At 36.7% G+C, this 22,497-nt stretch overlaps 1 protein-coding gene across 3 annotated transcripts in view; it reads left to right on the top strand.

Annotated features, from left to right (window-relative positions):
• Smg5 (Smg5 nonsense mediated mRNA decay factor) overlaps positions 1-22,497 on the top strand; it is a 334,407-nt gene that overhangs the window by 277,247 nt on the left and 34,663 nt on the right. For all 3 annotated transcript variants that reach the window (XM_090391497.1, XM_090391496.1, XM_090391498.1), the window contains 2 exons: positions 41-131; positions 13,429-13,509. In XM_090391497.1, the coding sequence (XP_090247623.1) occupies positions 41-131; positions 13,429-13,509 (172 nt within the window). The remainder of the gene's footprint in view (positions 1-40; positions 132-13,428; positions 13,510-22,497) is intronic.

Below are 22,497 nucleotides of genomic sequence, written 5' to 3'. Positions count from 1 at the left end.
TTACCAAATGCTGCATTATTCTTTTTATGTCTCTTTTTAGTTATTGCCAGCCTTGACCAGCTGAAAAAAGAGAGTCTTGGAGCTAGAGAAGCAATACGTTGGCTAGAATCAGAATTACGACGTGGGTGTCGGTATGTTGTCTTTTTTTTTTTTTGCTTGTTTGTGTGCACGTGCATGCATTGTATATAATCATCTTCAAATGAAAAGCTCATCATGAAGAAAATCACAAGCACATGATAGACAGCAAAAATTTTCTTGATCAGATATGCTTCATTTGTTGATCATGTTTTAATTTCATTTGTTAAGAAAATGCAGTGCACAATCCCCCCCCAAAAAAAAAAAAAAAAACTAAAATTTGGTCCATTTCAGATCTTTGATAAATCATAAAATTTTCCAGTGCACTCAGTTTTATTAATTATACATTTTTAACTAGATAAATTGAAAATTATTTGCATCAGAATGAGTTGACATTCAACTTTAAACATCTCTTTTATTTACTACTTAAAAGTGAAAAGCTATATGGAGACCTTCACATAGACTTAATGCAAAGAACTGTCTAGTTCTTTGCATTAAATTTAATAATTTAAATTACTTCTCATTTAATATCAAAGCCTTACCTTTCATGCATTGTGCTGTTAGTAGCTATCCACCTAGATACTAAAAAATAGGCTGGCCAAATCAGCTACTGGAACAAACTCAACATCAGCAGAACTGAAAATAGGCAGGGCATCAATACAAGAAGAATCAATGGTAAAGAAGTTAACTAGAACTAAAAGAGAAGATTCTTCTAAGTAATAAAAATCATATCATTATAGCATTCAATACTAAACTCAAAGAATTACTTACTGATTGGTGGGTAATTTCATTTGGAGTAATATTTGAGAATAAGTACTGCTCTACTTGAAATTCAAAATGAAGAATTGGACAATGAAACTTATTTGTGCCTAAGTTCCATAGAAGGTTCTCCTAAGGAAGAGGTTGAGGAGCTTTTCAAATAAAGGAAAATGAAAACCTGGTTCTTCTTGGAGATTTAGACAGCAGAGTAGGAAATGAATCCCATATTATTGAAATGTTTGGGAAAATTTGCAGAAAAGGCAGTGCTTACTAGATTTCTGTTGAGAACACATGAGTAGCATCACTAACACCATATTCTAGCATAAAAATTCATGTTGGAGGTTTAATGGAATATTATTAGCACTGAGAAAGGATTAAAAATAATTTTAATGCTTCCAATATTTCATCTCAGTCACAGAGACGACATCTTCAGGGATTACAAATAACTTTTTGTAAAACACAAATACAGTACAATGATAAGTAAAAAAAAGTGAGTGAAACTAAAATCCTATCTAGGTGGCACACCCTCTATGGGCGTTTGCAGGTTGCCTAGGATGTAAAGAGGGATCTTTGATAATTAATGTTTCCCAAATTTTGGAAAGTTTTATGCAACCATATTTGTTTAAATTAGGTTGATTCCTGAGTGCAGATGCAGATTCAAAAAACGGTCCTTTTTTGAATTTACTGTGGTGGAGCATGTTGTTTTTTTTCCAGAAGATCCTGTGAGTTGTATCAAAAACATGATCTGCAAGGCCAGATTGACCATAATCGTGATTGCAGATGTATGACTTATGTTCTTCTAACCGGGTGGTTGCTGATCTGCCTGTCTGTCCGAAGTAAGCCAGCTTACAGGAACAAGGTACTCTATATACTCCGGGCACTGAGAAAGGACCTTGTTCCTGTAAGATGTTTGATAGGGGTTGAGGTCTGGACTCTGAGTAGGCCAGTCTAACACTTCAGCGTTGTTTTGTAGAAACAATCTCGGACATGCAGAGCTTTGTGGAACATGTAAGCATCACTACCAAACTACTTACACAGTGTCGAAAGCATGAATTTGTCCAGGATGCTTAGGTAGCAATAAGACATCATAGTTTTGGACACGTAAACCAATGGACCAAGCCCCATCCAACTGAAACACTCCCATACCATTATCGAGCCTCCACCAAACATGACAGTTGGAATGATGCAGTCCTGCTGGAACCATTCCCTGGGTAATCTCCAGATCCAAACACAAAAATCAGAGTGAAGCATGATTCATTGCTCCACAGAACCCTTTTCCAGTCATCTACAGTCCAGGAATGGTGTGATGGTGTGAAAGACACTAGTTCAAGCATCATTTGACATTGAGGGGATGATGTGTGGCTTGTTTGCAGCAGCTCTTCTATGATAACCTAAGACATGCAAATCTCTATGGACAGTTCTAGTGCTGACATTCCCCGCAGCATTTTCCAGGTTGACTGCAGGATCCACAGCTGATGAAGTGCAAGATGCTTGAACATTCAAAACAGCTCATCGATCTCAGTCAGTTAGTGTTGGCAGCCTCCCAGGGTATTTTCCTGCTGTGGTATCTCCACCAACTTTCTAGCTATGAATGATATAAGCAACAGTGGATTTCAGTATATATACTGAGATGGGTAATGATAACAAGGATAGAAAGACCACTGATGTGATATCCAGCTACCATCCCATGTTGGAAGTCTCTCAATTCAGCTGAACGTGGCATCTTGACATTGAGTACAGTGCAAAACATGCAGATACTCATTGAATATTTGCATGGCATGTAAGGTATCCAAATGACAAATACTTTTGTCAACATGGTGTATATCTAATATAGAAAGTTGTAAAAAGGCATAATTGTGAGTGACTTTCAGAAGGGAATTGTAGACTTAACTATACTTTGGGGAAAATTAAAGACTGAAAACAAGAACCAAACCTTGAAGTCCTTGGGGGAATTTCAAATAAAACTGTAAGAAAGTTGTGTGTAAAAGGAGCTTGATAAAAATAGAGAAGATAAATATCACAAAGGTGGCAGCAACATCTTCTAGAGATGTTGAAAAAACTCAGATAGGAAGAAAAGAGTATATTGTAAAAGAAATCACAGATGATAAAAGTAACAGGAAAACTAAAAATAAAGATATTCTAGCTATCTGGAATGACTGCTAAGTGAAACAAGCAGTGATAGCACAGTAGTAGAAATCACCCGAGAAATGCAATCGCGAATACATATCAACATACTTTAGGTAAAAGAAACCGTCAAAAACCGGAAATATGGTAAGACAGCTGGAGTAAATGATGTTTGGCCACTTTATAGTGACTACACTACATAATTCAAAAGAAACAGTCTGAGATGAGAGGAAGGGAGTAGAGCTTTAGTTTTATTCAAATAAAACAACTGAAAATTACAGAGGAATAGTTCCACTTAGTGTTCCACTGGGGAAGAACAAGCTGAGCTCAGGCCAAATAGGAGTTGTCAGGATGAGATGTTCATTTTAAGAAAAATTGAGAAATCATTGGAATATTGGAAAACTTAATATATTCCAATGAGAAATCATTGGAATATTTTAAGTTTTGTAGATCTGGAAAAAGTGTAGAAAAAGATGCCAAGAGAAAAGGTTTTCAAAACGCTACAATTATATGGAGTAAAATGAAATGTTACACAGAGCAATACATAGCCTGTGTTATAATTCAGTAAAAATTAAAGGAAGTACAAGAAGATGATTTGGTGTAAAATCATGTGCATAAAGTAAAGAGCTAAGCTCTTTACTTTATGCACATAATGTTTATACTTTCTAAATGAATTTCATATTGAAAAGAATAACATGTAAGAAAGTTTTAAAGCGAATAAAAGTTGAGCAGCTCTCAGATGTAAACTGTAGACTAAAATACAGAAATATTATAAACATTATAAATATTATAAACATATTATAAACAGAAATATTATAAACATATTATAAACAGAAATATTATAAACATATAAATACAGAAAGTATAAACATTATGTGCATAAAGTAAAGAGCTAAGCTCTTTACTTTATGCACATAATGTTTATACTTTCTAAATGAATTTCATATTGAAAAGAATAACATGTAAGAAAGTTTTAAAGCGAATAAAAGTTGAGCAGCTCTCAGATGTAAACTGTAGACTAAAATACAGAAATATTATTGAAAAGAAAATGAAAGAGTTTGAGAACAGGAATCAAACCTTGGAGATTCAGTGGCAAACTCTGAAGGAAACATTGATTGATTCTGCCAGAGAGGCATGTGGTGAGGTTGTGTGCAAAGATAAAAAAATCAGAACTCCCTGGTGGACACAGGAAGTTAAAGAGGGAGTGAAGGAAAAGAAGAAAGCATATCAAAAGTTCCTGGCAAATAAGTCAGCTTTTACTCTTACAGAATACAGAGACAAATGTAAGAAAGCTAAACAGTGTGTAAAACTAGCTAAACAAAAGTCATGGGAGGACTTTGGCAAGAATATAGAAAATAAATATCAAGAAGGTGGCAAAATATTCTGGAGGTTGTTGAAGAAGCTTAGGAATGGAGGAAAGAGTGCTGTAAAAGGAATTAGAGATGATAAAGGTGAAATGAAAACAGGAGAAAAAGATATCCTTGAAGTATGGAGTAATTACTTTGAAAAACTGCTAAATGAAACAAGCAGTGATGACAGCACAGTGATAAAAAACACTGACCAGGCATGCAGTCAGGAATACATATCCATACTTGGAGTAGAAAAAGCCATCAAAGGCTTGAAATGTGGAAAGGCAGCAGGAGTAGATGATATTCGACCAGAAATGCTGAAGTATGGTGGTATAAGAGTCTTACAGTGGCTGCACTGCATAGTTCAGAAAGCCTGGACAGAGGGACGAATTCCCGATGATTGGAGTAGAGCTCTCATAGTACCCATATATAAAAAGGGAAATAAAACTGAATGTGAGAATTACAGAGGTATTTCCCTACTGAGTGTTCCTGGCAAGATCTATGCAAGTATACTTGAGAAACGGTTGAGAGGAATTGTGGAAGAAAAGCTTGGTGAAGAACAAGCTGGATTCAGGCCAAATAGAGGCTGTCAGGATCAGATCTTCACTTTACGACAAATAGTCGAGAAAGCATGGGAATATAACAAAGATCTGTATTTAAGTTTTGTCGATTTGGAAAAGGCATATGACAAGGTGCCAAGAGAGAAGCTATTCAATACGCTGCAGTTATATGGTGTCAATGGGGCATTATATCAAGCAATACTTAGTCTTTATTTGAGTTGTGAGTCAGCAGTTAGAATTGAAGGAAGTACAGGAAGATGGTTTAATGTTAAATCTGGTGTGAGACAAGGATGTACATTATCCCCTCTGTTATTCATTATCTATATGGATCACATTATGAAGGAATGTGGTATTAAACCTGATATCAAAATTGGAGATGTTAATGTCAGCTCTTTGCTTTATGCGGATGATGTTATACTTCTAAATAAATCCGCTACAAGTCTGCAAGATTCTCTGACTAAATTGAATAGCTGTTGTAATAGATATGGTATGAAGGTCAGCAATAAAAAGACAAAGACAATGAAAATAGGCAGAATCATTGAAAATGTCAACTGTGTTGTGAATGGAGAACCTGTGGAACAAGTAAAACATTTCAGCTACTTAGGCACAATTTTTACTGAAGATGGTAAACTAAATATAGAAATAGACAACAGAATCAGCAAAGCTGGTATCGTGGGAAGTCAATTGAATAAATTCATATGGAATAAGAAAGAAATTAGTCGGAACACTAAATTAGCTGTATACAAGACTGTGTTCAAACCAATTTTAACTTATGGATCTGAGAGCTGGGTCAGAAGTAAAACACTTGACCAAAGACTAGAGACCGCAGATATGAGAGCCCTGAGAAAGATTAGAGGCGTGAACAGATGGCATCAATGGCAATATCATATTAAAAATGAGGATATTAGGAAAGAACTTGACATTGTCAGCATCCAGGAATGTGTTAGCAGAGCTAATCTCAGATGGTATGGTCACTTAAATAGAATGGGAGAGGAAAAATTAGCAAAACAAGTGTTCTCTGCCAGGTTGGCAGGAAAACGACCCAGAGGAAGACCAAGATATAGGTGGATTGATACGGTACAAAGTGCCTTAGACGATAGAAATATAAGATCTGATAATGTTGGAGTCTTGACAAGTAACAGACTGATTTGGAGGAAAATTGTAGATAGGAAGTTAGTAATGATGTAATTTTTTCATGTAGTACTGTCATATCCTGTACACCCCTTGAGGGTACATGGCAGGAATTTGATGATGATGATGATGATGATGAAATAAATCTAGTGCAAATCTTCAGGGTTCTTCTTGATTAGATTGAATTAACTGCTTTATCAAATTTGGTATGAAAATCAGCAATAAAGAGACAATAACACACAGAGAAATCATCACTTGTATTCTTAGTGGAGAAACCTATAGTGAAATATTTCAGCTATTTAAACAGTTTTAGTGAAGATGGCAAATTAAATATGAAAATAGACAATACAATAAACAAAAGGCAGTATGGCAGGGAGACAGTTGAATAAATTTCTATGAAGTAAGAGTGAAATTAGCCATAACACTAAACAGACAGTGTGAGAGTGAGTGCCTACTGTCTTCATTGGTATTATGTTAGCAACTCGTTGGAATGGGAATGCTACCAACGTTATGAAACCTATGCTACTCCCTCCACTATTGATTAACACCTGCAGAGTCCTATATTAGGTAAATATGCATTTCTAAATATTCACAACAGCAGGTTTTAATATTGTCACTAGCATCTCACTAAGATCATTTGCATAGCATTGCATTATAATGAGCTCAGAATGATGGAAACTTACCAACACAAAACTAAAAAGAAAGAAAGAATAATACAGTGAAACAAAAGTAATACAATGAAAGAATGTAAAGATAAAGTATAAATAAATTTATTATATAATAATAATCCCAAAAATCATGAAGCGTAGCATGGCTCATGCAACACTTGGTACTTGCTGACAAATGTGAAACAAAAGTATTTTACATCCCATTAATATTATATCCTTGTTTTATTCATTTTCTCCAAACCCATTTTTTATTTTGGGGTCACTTATGGGTCAAGCTAGAAAACTGGGAGGTGACCCCTGACATAGCCTTTTTTTAAGGGATAACTCTGACTTCTGACTTAAATGTCTAATCTTTATCTTCTGTTGGTGTGCATCCCTAGAATGTTATAGTGAGTGGGTGCTGGTGTTTGTTAGAACACCGAATAAATGAAAGGGTCAAAGCTGTATAACTGAGGGGAGACCTCCACATAGCCTTTAAAGGAATGCGGAGAACCGACCAGGGCTTCTGACCTAATGTCCATTCCTCACCTTCTCGTGGTGCACCCTGTTGGGTATCTACTTGGATACTGAACGAACGAGGATGGGCTGGCAATTTTGGATTTCGCCGATCAAATTGTATTCTTATTGGTTAAACCAAAATAAAAAATGATGGTAAGACATGACAAAATTTCATGTCGGCTGGGGCGTTGCCCGGTTAAACAAGGCCCCCGTTGTTTTCACCAAGGAACCAGGGCAAACAGCGAAAAGTCAGCTACTGGAACAAATCTGAAAACAAACCCCAACTCAGCATCACCAATGTTAAAGATCGGTACTATCAACATAAGAAGCCTGAATGGCAAAGAAATGGAGCTAGCTGAGGAATTAGATAAGTACCAGATCGACATTATAGGGGTGACTGAAACAAAAAAGACAAAAACTGGTGAGATCTTTCTGAGCAATAAATACAAAATGTTATATTCAGGCAATGACAATCAAGGAAAAGAAGGAGTAGCCATAGTATTCAACACAAAATACGAGGCTAATCTTCTTGAATGGCAGTCAGTCACAAGTAGAGTAATGTGGGCAAATATGAGAATGGGGAACTGGACAATGAGACTTATTTGTGCTTATGGTCCCACAGAAGGTTCTACTAAGGTAGAAGTGGAGGAATTTTTTGAGGCTTTAGAAAAAGCAGCTGACACAATGAAAAAGGAAAAGTTGGTCCTTGTTGGGAATCTAAATAGCAGAGTAGGAAATGATTGTGAGACATACAGAAATATTTTGGGAAAATCTGGAGAAAAGAGCAAAGCTAATAATAATGGCAAATATCTGTTGGATTTCTGCTCAGGACATGGACTGGTTATTACTAACACCATGTTCCAACATAAAAATGTGCACAAATTCACATGGAGAGAAGAGGCAAGGAATAAGAATAGTCTCATTGATTGTTATTGTTGATAGTGATGTTTTCTCCCTGGTGCAGGACACCAGAGTGTACAGGGGATTTGAAATTGGAAGTGATCACTATTTAGTCTTGAGCAGGATAAAATTGAATTTCATATTGAAAAGAATAACATGTAAAAAAAGTTTTAAAGCGAATAAAAGTTGAGCATCTCTCAGATGTGAACTGTAGACTAAAATACACAGATTATTAAAGGAAAAATGAAAGAGTTTGAGAACAGGAATCAAACCTTGGAGATTCAGTGGCAAGCCTTGAAGAAAGCAGAGATTGATTCAGTTAGAGAGGCATGTGGTGAAGTTGTCTGCAAGGATAGAAAAATTAGAACTCCATGGTGGACACAGGAAGTTAAAGAGGCAGTGAAGGAAAAGAAGAAAGCATATCAAAAGTTCCTGGCAAATAAGTCAGCTTGTGCTCTTAGAGAATACAGAGACAAATGCAAGAATGTCAAACAGTGTATAAAACTATAGAAAATAAATATCAAGAAGGTGGCAAAATATTCTGCAGATTGTTGAAGAAGCTTAGGAATGGAGGAAAGAGTGCTGTGAAAGGAGTTAGAGATGATAAAGGTGACATGAAAATGGGAGAAAAAGATATCCTTGAAGTATGCATTAATTACTTTGAAAAACTGCTAAATGAAATAAGCAGTGATGACAGCACAGTGGTAAAAAAACGCTGACCAGGCATGCAGTCAGGAATGCATATCCATACTTGAAGTAGAAAAAGCCATCAAAGGCTTGAAATGTGGAAAGGCAGCAGGAGTAGATGATATTCGACCAGAAATGCTGAAGTATGGTGGTATAAGAGTCTCACAGTGGCTGCACTGCATATTTCAGAAAGCCTGGACAGAGGGACGAATTCCCTATGATTGGAGTAGAGCTCTCATAGTACCCATATATAAAAAGGGAAATAAAACTGAATGTGAGAATTACAGAGATATTTCCCTACTGAGTGTTCCTGGCAAAATCTATGCAAGTATACTTGAGAAACGGTTGAGAAGAATTGTGGAAGAAAATCTTGGTGAAGAACAAGATGGATTCATGCCAAATAGAGGCTGTCAGGATCAGATCTTCACTTTACGACAAATAGTCGAGAAAGCATGGGAATATAACAAAGATCTGTATTTATGTTTTGTCGATTTGGAAAAGGCATATGACAAGGTGCCAAGAGAGAAGCTATTCAATACGCTACAGTTATATGATGTAAATGGGGCATTATACCAAGCAATACTTAGTCTTTATTTGAGTTGTAAGTCAGCAGTTAGAATTGAAGGAAGTACAGGAAGATGGTTTAATGTTAAATCTGGTGTGAGACGAGGATGTACATTATCCCCTCTGTTATTCATTATCTATATGGATCACAATTTGAAGGAAAGTGGTATTAAACATGATATCAAAATTGGAGATGTTAATGTCAGCTCTTTGCTTTATGCAGATGATGTTATACTTCTAAATAAATCCGCTACAAGTCTGCAAGATTCTCTGACTAAATTGAGTAGCTGTTGTAATAGATATGGTATGAAGGTCAGCAATAAAAAGACAAAGACAATAAAAATAGGCAGAATCATTGAAAATGTCAACTGTTTTGTGAATGGAGAACCTGTGGAACAAGTGAAACATTTCAGCTACTTAGGCACGATTTTTACTGAAGATGGTAAATTAAATATAGAAATAGACAACAGAATCAGCAAAGCTGGTATGGTGGGAAGTCAATTGAATAAATTCATATGGAATAAGAGAGAAATTAGTCAGAACACTAAATTAGCTGTATGCAAGACAGTGTTCAAACCAGTTTTAACTTATGGATCTGAGAGCTGAGTCAGAAGTAAAACACTTGACCAAATAGAACCGTAGATAGTCCTGAGAAAGATTGTAGGCATGAACAGATGGCATCAATGGCAATATCATGTTAAAAACGAGGATATTAGGAAAAAAATTGACATTTTTTCATGACATTTTCTTGACATTTCACTTAAACAGAATGGGAGAAGAAAGATTAGCAAAACAAATGTTCTCTGTCAGGTTGGCAGCAAACCGACCCAGAGGAAGACCAAGATATAGGTGGATTGATACGGTTCAAAGTGCCTTAGACCAGTGCTTCCCAAACTTCTGGATGTCAGGGCCCCCCTTGAAAAAAAATCGTAATAGAGAGATATATTATTATAATATTTATTGTATTTATATTCAATACAAAACATACACAGCGAATATTGCAAAAATCAAATGCATGTATTACATTTTTTGCTTCTTACTGTTTGGTTCTGAAGACGATGCAGGCTGTTCTGGTAAAATATGAAATACTGTCCTTTTTTTTTTTTGAGTCTGTTTCTGCTTCTTATGATTGTTCGCGAGATTTTTTTATATTTTTTATCAGCCACTTCTCCATCTCAGGGTTAAATTTTTTAACGTAGAATAGATCAAATAATATCACCACTTACCAATACTGGCACACCACAGACTGATAACATGAAATTAGTGAATATTACCTGAATAAGGGAATCCCCGGACCAGGAACATTTTTCTCTTTTGTGACTTTTCTCCCTTAAAAGAATTAATCCTAATGCGAAATAGACAGCAAAGGCAGGTTATTAAAACGTGCATATGATTGGTGCGGTATTAACAAAAGATCGCGCAACCGAAAGATAAAAGCATAGCTGACAATTGAGTTGAAATGCTAACTCTCTTCAACCGAATTCCATATGTGAAACTGCCATAACATTCATTATATATATTACTTAGTTTTAACACTTTTACGAATTTTAACACGTTAGGTTGAATTTTATTGCTGCCTTGGGAAATCGAACTCACACACATCTAATTAATAACAATAGTTTTTAGTTAGATACTGTGTTTGCCCATGCAACATATGGTTTTGTTTCAGTCTATACAGCATAGTTTCTGTATGAGGGGACATGTGATTCATTAATTAGTGTGTTTTTATCCCAGTTTCTCTAATTGCACTATTTGAGAAATATATTACACAGACTCCTCATACCTTATTCACTGGCATAATAAAAGTACTTGTTTTTATTGCCTCTGCAGTATAGTGGTTGTTAGGGAGGGGTGTTGTTTACCACTGCAAGCGAGTTACTATCTCCCTACATGAACTTGTTTAAGCTTTTTTTCATGTGTGAAGTATATGCGAAACTTTTATTGGTAACAGAAAACTAACTCGGATGACAGTGATAATATAAAACGAGTTTTGATATGTATATAAAGTCAATATCAACAGTCCCTGATTATGAACTCGTGATGAAAGGGACAGGAAGATTTGGAGCTTCCCTGAAGAGCATTCGAAGTAAATACAATTAACCACTGCTTTGAAATTAAACATATGAATAAACAATATTTACTAATATTCATTAAGCGCCGAAATATGCAGGAAGCAAAGTTTGTGAACCAACACCAATGTGTGAATTTTTGCATTAAAATATAAAAAATAACAAAAAAGAAATAATAAATAATAAAAGTTAAATAAGTTTCTTTTAAAATAAAAAAAATCTACTTAGTCTTTAAAGCATTTTAAATTTGTTTTCATTATTTCACGGCCCCCCTCAACAAAACCTACGGCCCCCAAGGGGGCTGCAGCTCACAGTTTGGGAAGCACTGTCTTAGACGATAGAAATATAAGATCTGATAATGTTGGAGTCTTGACAAGTAACAGACTGATTTGGAGGAAAATTGTAGATAGGAAGTTAGTAATGATGTAATTTTTTTCATGTAGCATTATCATATCCTTGAAGGTGTGGCAAGAATTTGATGATGATGATAAATGAAAGGGTTGACAGTTTGGGATTAGCTGACCAACTGTGTATTTATTGGCTTAAACCAAAATACAAAATGTGAAACCCTATTTTTGTCAAGGCACCAGTGCAAAGTCAATTGGTGAAACAAACTCCAAATCACCATCAGCAGAATTCAAGATTGAGACTATCAATATGAAAGGCATTAATGAAAAAGAAGCAGATCTAGCAGAACAACTAGAGAAGTACCAGGTTGATGCAGTTGGTCTTACTGGGGGGGGGGGTATATTTTTCTAAATAATCAGTACAAAAATGTTATATTCATGTGATAATGAGCAAGGAAAGGAGCAAGTAGCTATGATATTTAACACTGAACATGAGGATAATTCTTGAATGTCAGGCAATATCAAGCAGAGTGATGTGGACAAACATTGAAATGAGGAATTTGAAATTTGTGTCTATGCTTCCACAGAATGCTGTACTGAGGAAAAAGTGAAGGAATTTTTGTCATTAGAGAAGGCAGCCGACACAAGAAAAGTTTTCCTTGTTGATCTTAACAGCAGCATAGAAAATGAATATCAGACATACAAAAATGTTTTGGGAAAATTTGGAGAAAAGAGCAAAGCTCATGATAATATCCACCAGATTTATGTTCAGCAACAGACAAGGCAATACCATATTCCAGCATTAAAATATGCACAAATTCACATGGAGAGAAAACACCAGAAATAACAAATGTTATTGATTGTGTAATGATAGCAATATCTTCATGCTGGTTCAGGATACATAGGGAATTTGAAATAGTATTTCAAATCCCCTATTGAATATCACATTGAAAAGAAAAGTGCATAAAAAAAGTTTTTAAAAGAATGACAGTATTTAGCTGCTTTCAGATCCCAAAATCCCAAACATTTATATATATTTAATTGTAGAATCAAATATATATAAATGTTTGGGATTTTGGGGATCCGCTGTATCCTGAATGGAAAACTTATAAAGCAATTAAAACATTATGCATTTTGGCATGATCTTTAGTGAAAATTAAATATGGAAATAAACAACAAAATTACAAAGCTGGTATGGTAGGGAGTCATCTGAATAAATTTATATGAAATAGGGGATAAATTATAGCATTAAACTAGCTGTATACAAACCTGTCTTGACTAATGGATCTGAGAGGTGGGTTAGAAATCAAACACTTCATCAAAGACTGGAGAAGACCATGGATATGAGAGTTCTGAGAAAAATTGAGAGTTAACAGATGGCATCAGTGGCAGAGCCATATTAAAAATAAGGATATTAGGAAAGAATTTGATATTGTTAGCATTCAGGAACGTGTGAACAGAGCTAATTGAAGGTGGTAGGGTCACTAAACAGAATGGAAGAGAAAAGGTTAGCAAAAGAATTTTTTTTTTTTTGGTGGCAGAAAAAAAAAAGATCCTGAGGAAGACCAAGATAAATCAACTTGGATAAGAATTGTCAATATGAAGTTGATAATGATGTATACTTGTATATTACTACAATGATATTCTGTATACTTCTCTCCATTCTCTTTTTTATTTATTTTTTTATTTTATTTTAGATATATTAGAGCACAAAGACAACAAGAAAGACTCAGTGTGTTGCCTGTTAAATATCCAAGAAAAAAAGAAAAAGATGCATGGTAAGATAGCACAAAATATTATTGTTAAATAAGCTTTCTGTATTAATTGTTTGAATCTTTTGTTTTAATTATGACAGGTGACATTCTCAGCAGGGCCAATAATGCACTTTATTCTAAAAATATTCAAAGTTGTTTTCAAGATTCCACTATATGTAAATGATGATCAACTGATCATTAATTGATTTATTTACTGTACACATAAACTTGAAAAAATGTATTTTTAATATAATAGTATGCAGTTGTTTCATGGAAATAAAAACTATGTAACAATACTACCAACAATGCATTTCATTGCTTGTTTATAACAGTTGGATGAATTTATTACAGTGTTAGTCACTACAAAATATTGTAGTGACTCGTTACAATATCTCTCCCTGAAATATTCATTTGTTTGGAGATTTTACACTGGAAGATTCATGTTTTTTTTTTTAGAATTACCTTCCCTACCCAAATGTAAGATGAAAATGTTAGTTTTTTTATTGGTCTGACAAAAAGTTTTTTTGTCATAGAGAAGTCTCTTGCTTAAGTCATCTATAATATGGTGACTTTTTGTGCTGTGCATTAGCTGGAGATGTCAGTAGCATAAATGTTCTTTATGCCTATATGAGGTGCTACCCAAAAGTTCAGGAAATCACTTACTCTAACTTCTGGTTTTCACTGTCTCCTTTAAAGTCCCCCTTGGGCATATATATCCCAGCAATCGCAGTAGTTTTTCCATGATTCCATGCATCCTTGGAATTCCTCATTTGACTGTGTTGAATATCTCCTGATCTGAGGAGATATTCAACAAAGAGATATGCCCAGATCTCCTAACGCTTGTCCAAAAGATGCTCTTTTACCCAGATTTCATCTTGGAGAAATGGAGAAAAAGTCACAGGGATGAGATCAGATGAACAGGGGGTGGGGAATGGCTATCATGTTTTTAGAAGATAGGAATGCATCCCATGTTCAAAACCTATGATGAAATGCATTGAACAGTCTTATGATCTCACAAACATTATGGATAGTTCGCCTATGATCTGCAAAATAGCCTTGTGCACTTTTGCAATGTTTTGCAGTGTTGTGCTTGTCAAATGCTGATATCAAAAGTCCATTTTCAATAAGAATATTATAAATGTGACACATCAATAAAAATATTATAAATGGTGCCTGTAATCTCATGACTTCTGACACTGCCTAAATCTGTAGAGAAAGATTTTTACAAGTTCAGTTCTAGTCATTGACTAGAGAACATTTTGAAGTTAGTCTGTCTTTGTTATTGACATGTAATGGTTTTTAACTCAGTAACTCAGAAATAGTCTTGCACTGTTTTACACAATAATGCTTATAAGTGTTAGGAACAAAAGAAACTAGCAGAAATTGGTTGCATTTTCTGCCATAGTCTTTCAAATGTACAAATCAGAAATGAACTCAATTCAATCCTGCGTGAAAATTGACGAAGCTGCACATAAGCTACTTATCGAACTTAACCAGCCGTTCTTCTGTTTGCTGTGCCTTCCTTCGGTAAAACAACTTCTGAACATAGGCAAACGTGTCGAAAATCTCGAAAGCACATCAATGCTTTAAATGAAACTTTTACCGACAAAATATATGCAGTCGAAGCTAAGCTAGATCAAATCGAAAACCAGCGCATCGCAAGCTCCACTCTACCAGTGAAAGAACTTCGCGATCTAATTGCATCAACAGTAAACGACTGGATGGAGGCTGAACACAAAAAACTCAATGCCATCATTCTGAACTTCCCGACGGAAAATGGAAAATCACTACAAGAGGACATCAAGAAACTAGCCGAAGAATGCAACATTGATCCTGAGAATATCGTCAGGTGGCATCGTTTCGGGCCTTTAAATAAAAGGAAGGACGGTACGAACTTTCCACGCCTAGTAAAAGTGACTTGCGACATGCCGACAAGCACATCAAAAATAATAACAGCGATCAACAACAAGTTGAAAGACTCCTGCCCCCAATCGCGCATACGTGCACAACCAGACTTATCATTTGCACAAAGAGAACGAAGATGAAAAACGTCAAAATGGTGACAACAGTTGGACCATCAACTACAGGCAAGATAAACTGGTGAAAAAACCAAGTGATGCGACTAGCAGGCACCATATAGGAAATGTGCAAGACCCATGCAGTCCCACAAAACCCTACACATCCACTTCACCAACATCCGTGGCCTAAACTCCAACCTGAATAGTGTCCACTACCACCTACAGCCTACCAAACCCCACCTACTCTTTGTGGGAGAAACCCAAATCTCACCTCCCCCCAGCACCACTTATCTTACCCTCCCAAACTACTCACTCTTCAACAACTTTCGCTCCAAGGGTGGTGTCTGCACATACATCCACTCAGACATACCTTGCCAGAGAGCACCTAACCTAGAATCACCTAACCTAACCCAACTTTGACCTTCTTTGGTTGAAAATATCCCTTCCCCACTCAGTTCAATTCATCTGCTGCCTCTATCGCTCCCATAATGCAACCAACCACCCCGAGCTCTTTAATTTCCTCTCCCTAAAAGTCGACTTTCTCCAATCCCACTTTCCCAACAGCAAAATCATCCTTCTAGGAGATTTTAACATCCACAACACTAGGTTGCAACCTAGTGTTGTGGATGTAGACATCTGCCTACAAGATGCAAATGTTTCTGCATCTTGCAGGCAGAGATGCAGAAACATTTGCCATCACCAACAACCTGACACAACTTGTCCAGATGCCAACCAGAATATTAGATAACCCAAACCACTCCCCAAACATCCTAGATCTCTTCCTCACCAATGACCCCTCCAAATACACAGTGAAAGTAGCGAGCCCCCTGGGCAATTCTGACCACAACCTAGTGCTCATCTCCTCCCCCATGCAACAACGTTTACACAGACACTCCCATACAAGAGTAGTTTGGCACTATAACAGTGCCAAGTGGGACAGCCTCCACAACTTCTATGCCGCATTCCTATGGTTGGACTATTGCTTCCAGCCTTCCAACCTAAACATGTGCACCGAGCTTATTACCAAAGTAATCCTCACCGGCATGAATACTTACATTCCACACAACACTCTGAACTGCCATTCCCTAACGAAACCCTGGTTCTCCAAAAGATGTGCCAAGGCTGTAGAGATGAAACACCAGACATACCACAACTGGCTGAAATCAAGAACCTCATCCTCCCTCAAAGCTTACACTGAAGCCTGTAATAGATGCAAAAAAACAATCAACGCTTTCAAAACAGAGTTCGAAAGAGCAAAAAGCAGGAAACTAGCAGCCTGTCCAAACAGCAGCCAAGCCTTTTGGTCTCTTGCCAAAGCAATTGGCCGCAACTTCTGTCCAACACTATTCCCACCCCTATCACACCCTGATGGCTCTACTGCCTCATCACCCACAGAAAAAGCCAATCTTCTGGCCTCATACTTTGCTTCAAATGCATGCATAACTGATGATGGTAAATGTCCCCCAACCATTCCAGACACCCAACATACAATGCCCCTATATCCTTTTGCCAGGATGAAATCAGAAAAATACTGTCCCAATTAGACACAAAAAAGTCTCATGGCCCCGATAGCATTACCCCAATTGTTCTGAAAAATTGCACTCCAAAACTGATCCCTATCCTATGTCATCTATATATACTCTCCTAATCCACTGAAATCTATCCCACAAACTGGAAATTGGCCTATATTCAGCCCATTCCCAAGAAGGGTGACAAGTCACTGCCATCCAATTACCACCCTATCTCGCTTACCTCAGTCCTGTCAAAGGTAATGGAAAAAATCATCAATTCCCACCTCCTACACTATCTAGAAAACACTCACCAAATAAATGACCACCAGTATGGATTCTACCACTGCCAATCAACAGGAGATCTACTCACATACGTCGCCCATCTCTGGACAAATGCTATGGAGAGGTTTGGTGAATCTCAAGTGGTTGCACTAGATATCTCTAAAGCCTTTGACCGAGTCTGGCACAAAGCCCTACTAGGCAAACTACCATTGTTCGGTCTGACCCAGGACTTCTGTAGGTGGATTGCCAGTTTTCTGTCTGGACGCACACTGTGTGTGATGGTGGATGGCTGCCTATCCTATCCCACAAGGTTCTGTCCTCTCACCAACTCTGTTCCTGCTGTACATCAACGACCTACTGCAATTGACCTCCAACCCAATACACAGTTTTGCAGATGACAGCACACTACACTCCTCGCTTGCATTTGATAAGCCTTACCCTACACAACTTACCTCATCCTACAGAACATCAACCACCACCACCCTCAACTCCAATCTCCAAGCCATCCTACAGTGGGGTTCGATAACCTCATAAATTTCAACGCCAACAAAACCCAGATCTGTACTGTTTCCCATAAAAATCAACTTTTTCCCAGTATCCTTTTTGACGATACCCAAATTTCCAGACAGCCTGAGATACCACTCCTGAGATCACATCACACCTCTCCTGGCACATCATATCTCAAACACTACATCCTCAGCCTCAAAAAAAACTAGGATTTCTCTTCTGCTCAAGACATTACTTCACGCCTGAACAGCTATTAACATTATACAAGTCACAAATCCGTCCAACTATTGAATACTGCTCTCTCAAAATGCTCGACTCAATACAGAGGATGGCAATTAAACTTATCAATGATCCATCCCTTACCAACCCCCCCACCCCCCACCCCCCACTTTCACACAGATGTTTGGTCTCTGCAGTAAGAATATTCTACAAATATTTCCATGGGAAATGCTCATCCGAAATAACATCAATAATTCCCCCACTCAGTACTAAGCTCATTGGAACACTTGCAGCTGCTGCACAACATCCCTTCACAGTACATCTAGAAACAAACAGAGCAAATTTCTTTTCCTCTTCCTTCATCCCTGCAACCGCTGCACTGTGGAACAGTCTCCCACCTGCTGTGTTTCCCAACGAATGCAATTTAAAGTCATTCAAATCAAATGTAAACAAATTCCTCCTTTCCCAACCCATCACCCATACATGGTACCAATGTACTATAGGTTGACCAATCAACCTCCTGTGTATGGGCCCAACATAAAAAAATAAAAATTACTAATTAACTTGTAAGAAATGAACTCAAGTACTAATGAGTACTTGTTTCTGTTTTCTGCTTCAATATAAAACTTTAATTTTGGACTTTTGGTGAGGAGCACTAACATAGTTGCCAATTCACTAGCCTTACCAAATTTAATAGAAAAAAAAAAAACTTAAATAGTATGTGAATATTGTTCTCATTTAAAATACTCTTATGTGGTGTTGTCTCATGTGTTTCTTAAGTAAACACACGAAGCAACACCATGCTGCTTTTAAAATATTTATGAAAAATCCTGCTATAAATTCATTGACCACTGATAAGGATCAAAGCTGTATAACTGAGAGGAGACCTCCACACAGCCTTTAAAGGAATGTGGAGAACCGACCAAGGCTTCTGACCTAATGTCCAATCCTCACCTTCTCGTGGTGCACCCTGTTGGGTATCTACTTGGATACTGAACGAACGAGGATGGGCTGGCAATTTTGGATATAGCCGACCAAATTGTATTCTTATTGGTTAAACCAAAATAAAAAATGATGGTACGACATGACAAAATTTCATGTCGGCTGGGTCGTTGCCCGGTTAAACAAGGCCCCCATTGTTTTCGCCAGGGAACCAGGGCGAACAGCGAAAATTCAGCTACTGGAACAAATCTGAAAACAAACCTCAACTCAACATCACCAGAGTTAAAGATCAGTATTATCAACATAAGAAGCCTGAATGGCAAAGAAATGGAGCTAGCTGAGGAATTAGATAAGTACCAGATCGACATTATAGGGGTGACTGAAACAAAAAAGACAAAAACTGGTGAGATCTTTCTGAGCAATAAATACAAAATGTTATATTCAGGCAATGACAAGGAAAAGAAGGAGTAGCAATAGTATTCAACACAAAATACGAGGCTAATCTTCTTGAATGGCAGTCAGTCATAAGGTAGAAGTGGAGAAATTTTTTGAGTTGCTAGAAAAAGCAACTGACACAATGAAAAAGGAAAAGTTGGTCCTTGTTGGGGATCTAAATAGCAGAGTAGGAAATGATTGTGAGACATACAAAAATATTTTGGGAAAATTTGGAGAAAAGAGCAAAGCTAATAATAATGGCAAATATCTGTTGGATTTCTGCTCAGAACATGGAGTGGTTATTACTAACACCATGTTCCAACATAAAAATGTGCACAAATTCACATGGAGAGAAGAGGCTAGGAATATGAAAAGTCTCATTGACTATGTTATTGTTGATAGTGATTTTTTTTCTCCCTGGTGCACGACACCAGAGTGTACAGAGGATTTGAAATTGGAAGTGATCACTATTTAGTCTTGAGCAGGATAAAATTGAATTTCATATTGAAAAGAATAACATGTAAGAAAGTTTTAAAGCGAATAAAAGTTGAGCAGCTCTCAGATGTGAACTGTAGACTAAAATACACAAAGATTATTGAAAAAAAAAATTAAAGAGTTTGAGAACAGGAATCAAACCTTGGAGATCCAGTGGCAAACTCTGAAGAATACATTGATTGATTCTGCCAGAGAGGCATGTGGTGAGGTTGTCTGCAAGGATAAAAAAATCAGAACTCCCTGGTGGACACAGGAAGTTAAAGAGGCAGTGAAGGAAAAGAAGAAAGCATATCAAAAGTTCCTGGCAAATAAGTCAGCTTGTTCTCTTAGAGAATACAGAGACAAATGCAAGAATGCTAAACAGTGTGTAAAACTAGCTAAACAAAAGTCATGGGAGGACTTTGGCAAGAATTTAGAAAATAAATATCAAGAAGGTGGCAAAATATTCTGGAGGTTGTTGAAGAAGCTTAGGAATGGAGGAAAGAGTGCTGTAAAAGGAATTAGAAATGATAAAGGTGACATGAAAACTGGAGAAAAAGATATCCTTGAAGTATGGAGTAATTACTTTGAAAAACTGCTAAATGAAACAAGCAGTGATGACAGCACAGTCATAAAAAACACTGACCAGGCATGCAGTCAGGAAAACATATCCATACTTGAAGTAGAAAAAGCCATCAAAGGCTTAAAATGTGGAAAGGCAGAAGGAGTAGATGATATTCGACCAGAAATTCTGAAATATGGTGGTATAAGAGTCTTACAATGGCTGCACTGCATAGTTCAGAAAGCCTGGACAGAGGGACGAATTCCTGATGATTGGAGCAGAGCTCTCATAGTACCCATATATAAAAAGGGAAATAAAACAATGTGAGAATTACAGAGGTATTTCCCTACTGAGTGTTCCTGGCAAGATTCTATGCAAGTATACTTGAGAAGAATCGTGGAAGAAAAGCTTGGTGAAGAACAAGCTGGATTTAGGCCGAACAGAGGCTGTCAGGATCAGATCTTTACTTTACGACAAATAGTCTAGAAAGCATGGGAATATAACAAAGATCTGTATTTAAGTTTTGTCGATTTGGAAAAGGCATATGACAGGGTGCCAAGAGAGAAGCTATTCAATACACTACAGTTATATGGTGTGAATGGGACATTATATCAAGCAATACTTAGTCTTTATTTGAGTTGTAAGTCAGCAGTTAGAATTGAAGGAAGTACAGGAAGATGGTTTAATGTTAAATCTGGTGTGAGACGAGGATGTACATTATCCCCTCTGTTATTCATTATCTATATAGATCACATTATGAAGGAAAGTGGTATTAAACATGATATCAAAATTGGAGATGTTAATGTCAGCTCTTTATGCGGATGATGTTATACTTCTAAATAAATCCACTACAAGTCTGCAGGACTCTCTGACTAAATTGAGTTGCTGTTGTAATAGATATGGTATGAAGATTAGCAATAAAAAGACAAAGACAATGAAAATAGGCAGAATCATTGAAAATGTCAACTGTGTTGTGAATGGAGAACCTGTGGAACAACTGAAACATTTCAGCTACTTAGGCACGATTTTTACTGAAGATGGTAAATTAAATATAGAAATAGACAACAGAATCAGCAAAGCGGTATGGTAGGAAGTCAGTTGAATAAATTCATATGATATAAGAGAGAAATTAGTTGGAACACTAAATTAGCTGTATACAAGACTGTGTTCAAACCAGTTTTAACTTATGGATCTGAGAGCTGGGTCAGAAGTAAAACACTTGACCAAAGACTAGAGACCGCAGATATGAGAGTCCTGAGAAAGATTATAGGCATGAACAGATGGCATCAATGGCAGTATCATATTAAAAACGAGGATATCAGGAAAGAACTTGACATTGTCAACATCCAAGAATGCGTTAGCAGAGCTAATCTCAGGTTGTATGGTCACTTAAACAGAATGGGCGAAGAAAGATTAGCAAAACAAGTGTTCTTTGCCAGGTTAGCAGCAAAATGACCCAGAGGAAGACCAAGATATAGGTGGATTGATATGGTACAAAGTGCCTTAGACGATAGAAATATAAGATCTGATAATGTTGGAGTCTTGACAAGTAAAAGACTGATTTGGAGGAAAATTGTAGATAGGAAGTTAGTAATGATGTAATTTTTTTTCATGTAGTAGTATCATATCCTGTATACCCCTTGAGGGTACATGTCAGGTATTTGATGATGATGATGATATTTTTTCTGTATCTACAATAATTTTCAGAGTGATGACAGTTTAACATAGCAGCCAAAAGAAAAATTAACATAATTAAATACTTATTAAAAGTAAGTGGGAAAGTGCTTATTAGTGTATAACATGCCAGTCAGTTTAGTGCCACTATATCTGTAGTACTGCAAATATATATTTAGACAACATATAAATGGGCAACATGGCCTAGGCTTCTGTTTCTTTCATTTCAGTAATTTTATCCTCTATACTGTGGTAATGGTTGATGAGCCAGCAGAGGCATCGTGTTTGTGTCCATTTCTCAGTTTAGCCATAATATTCAAGTTTTCTTGGCACTTAATATCGTAATCATTTTATGAAACACTGTATTTCTTCTTATTACATATTTCTT

This window comes from Typopeltis vanoorti, chromosome 4, assembly GCF_054136105.1.
Source record: "Typopeltis vanoorti isolate ZY-2024b chromosome 4, IOZ_Tvanoo_1.0, whole genome shotgun sequence".
Taxonomy (NCBI): domain Eukaryota; kingdom Metazoa; phylum Arthropoda; class Arachnida; order Uropygi; family Thelyphonidae; genus Typopeltis; species Typopeltis vanoorti.
This window is presented reverse-complemented; position numbering and strand designations above follow the sequence as displayed.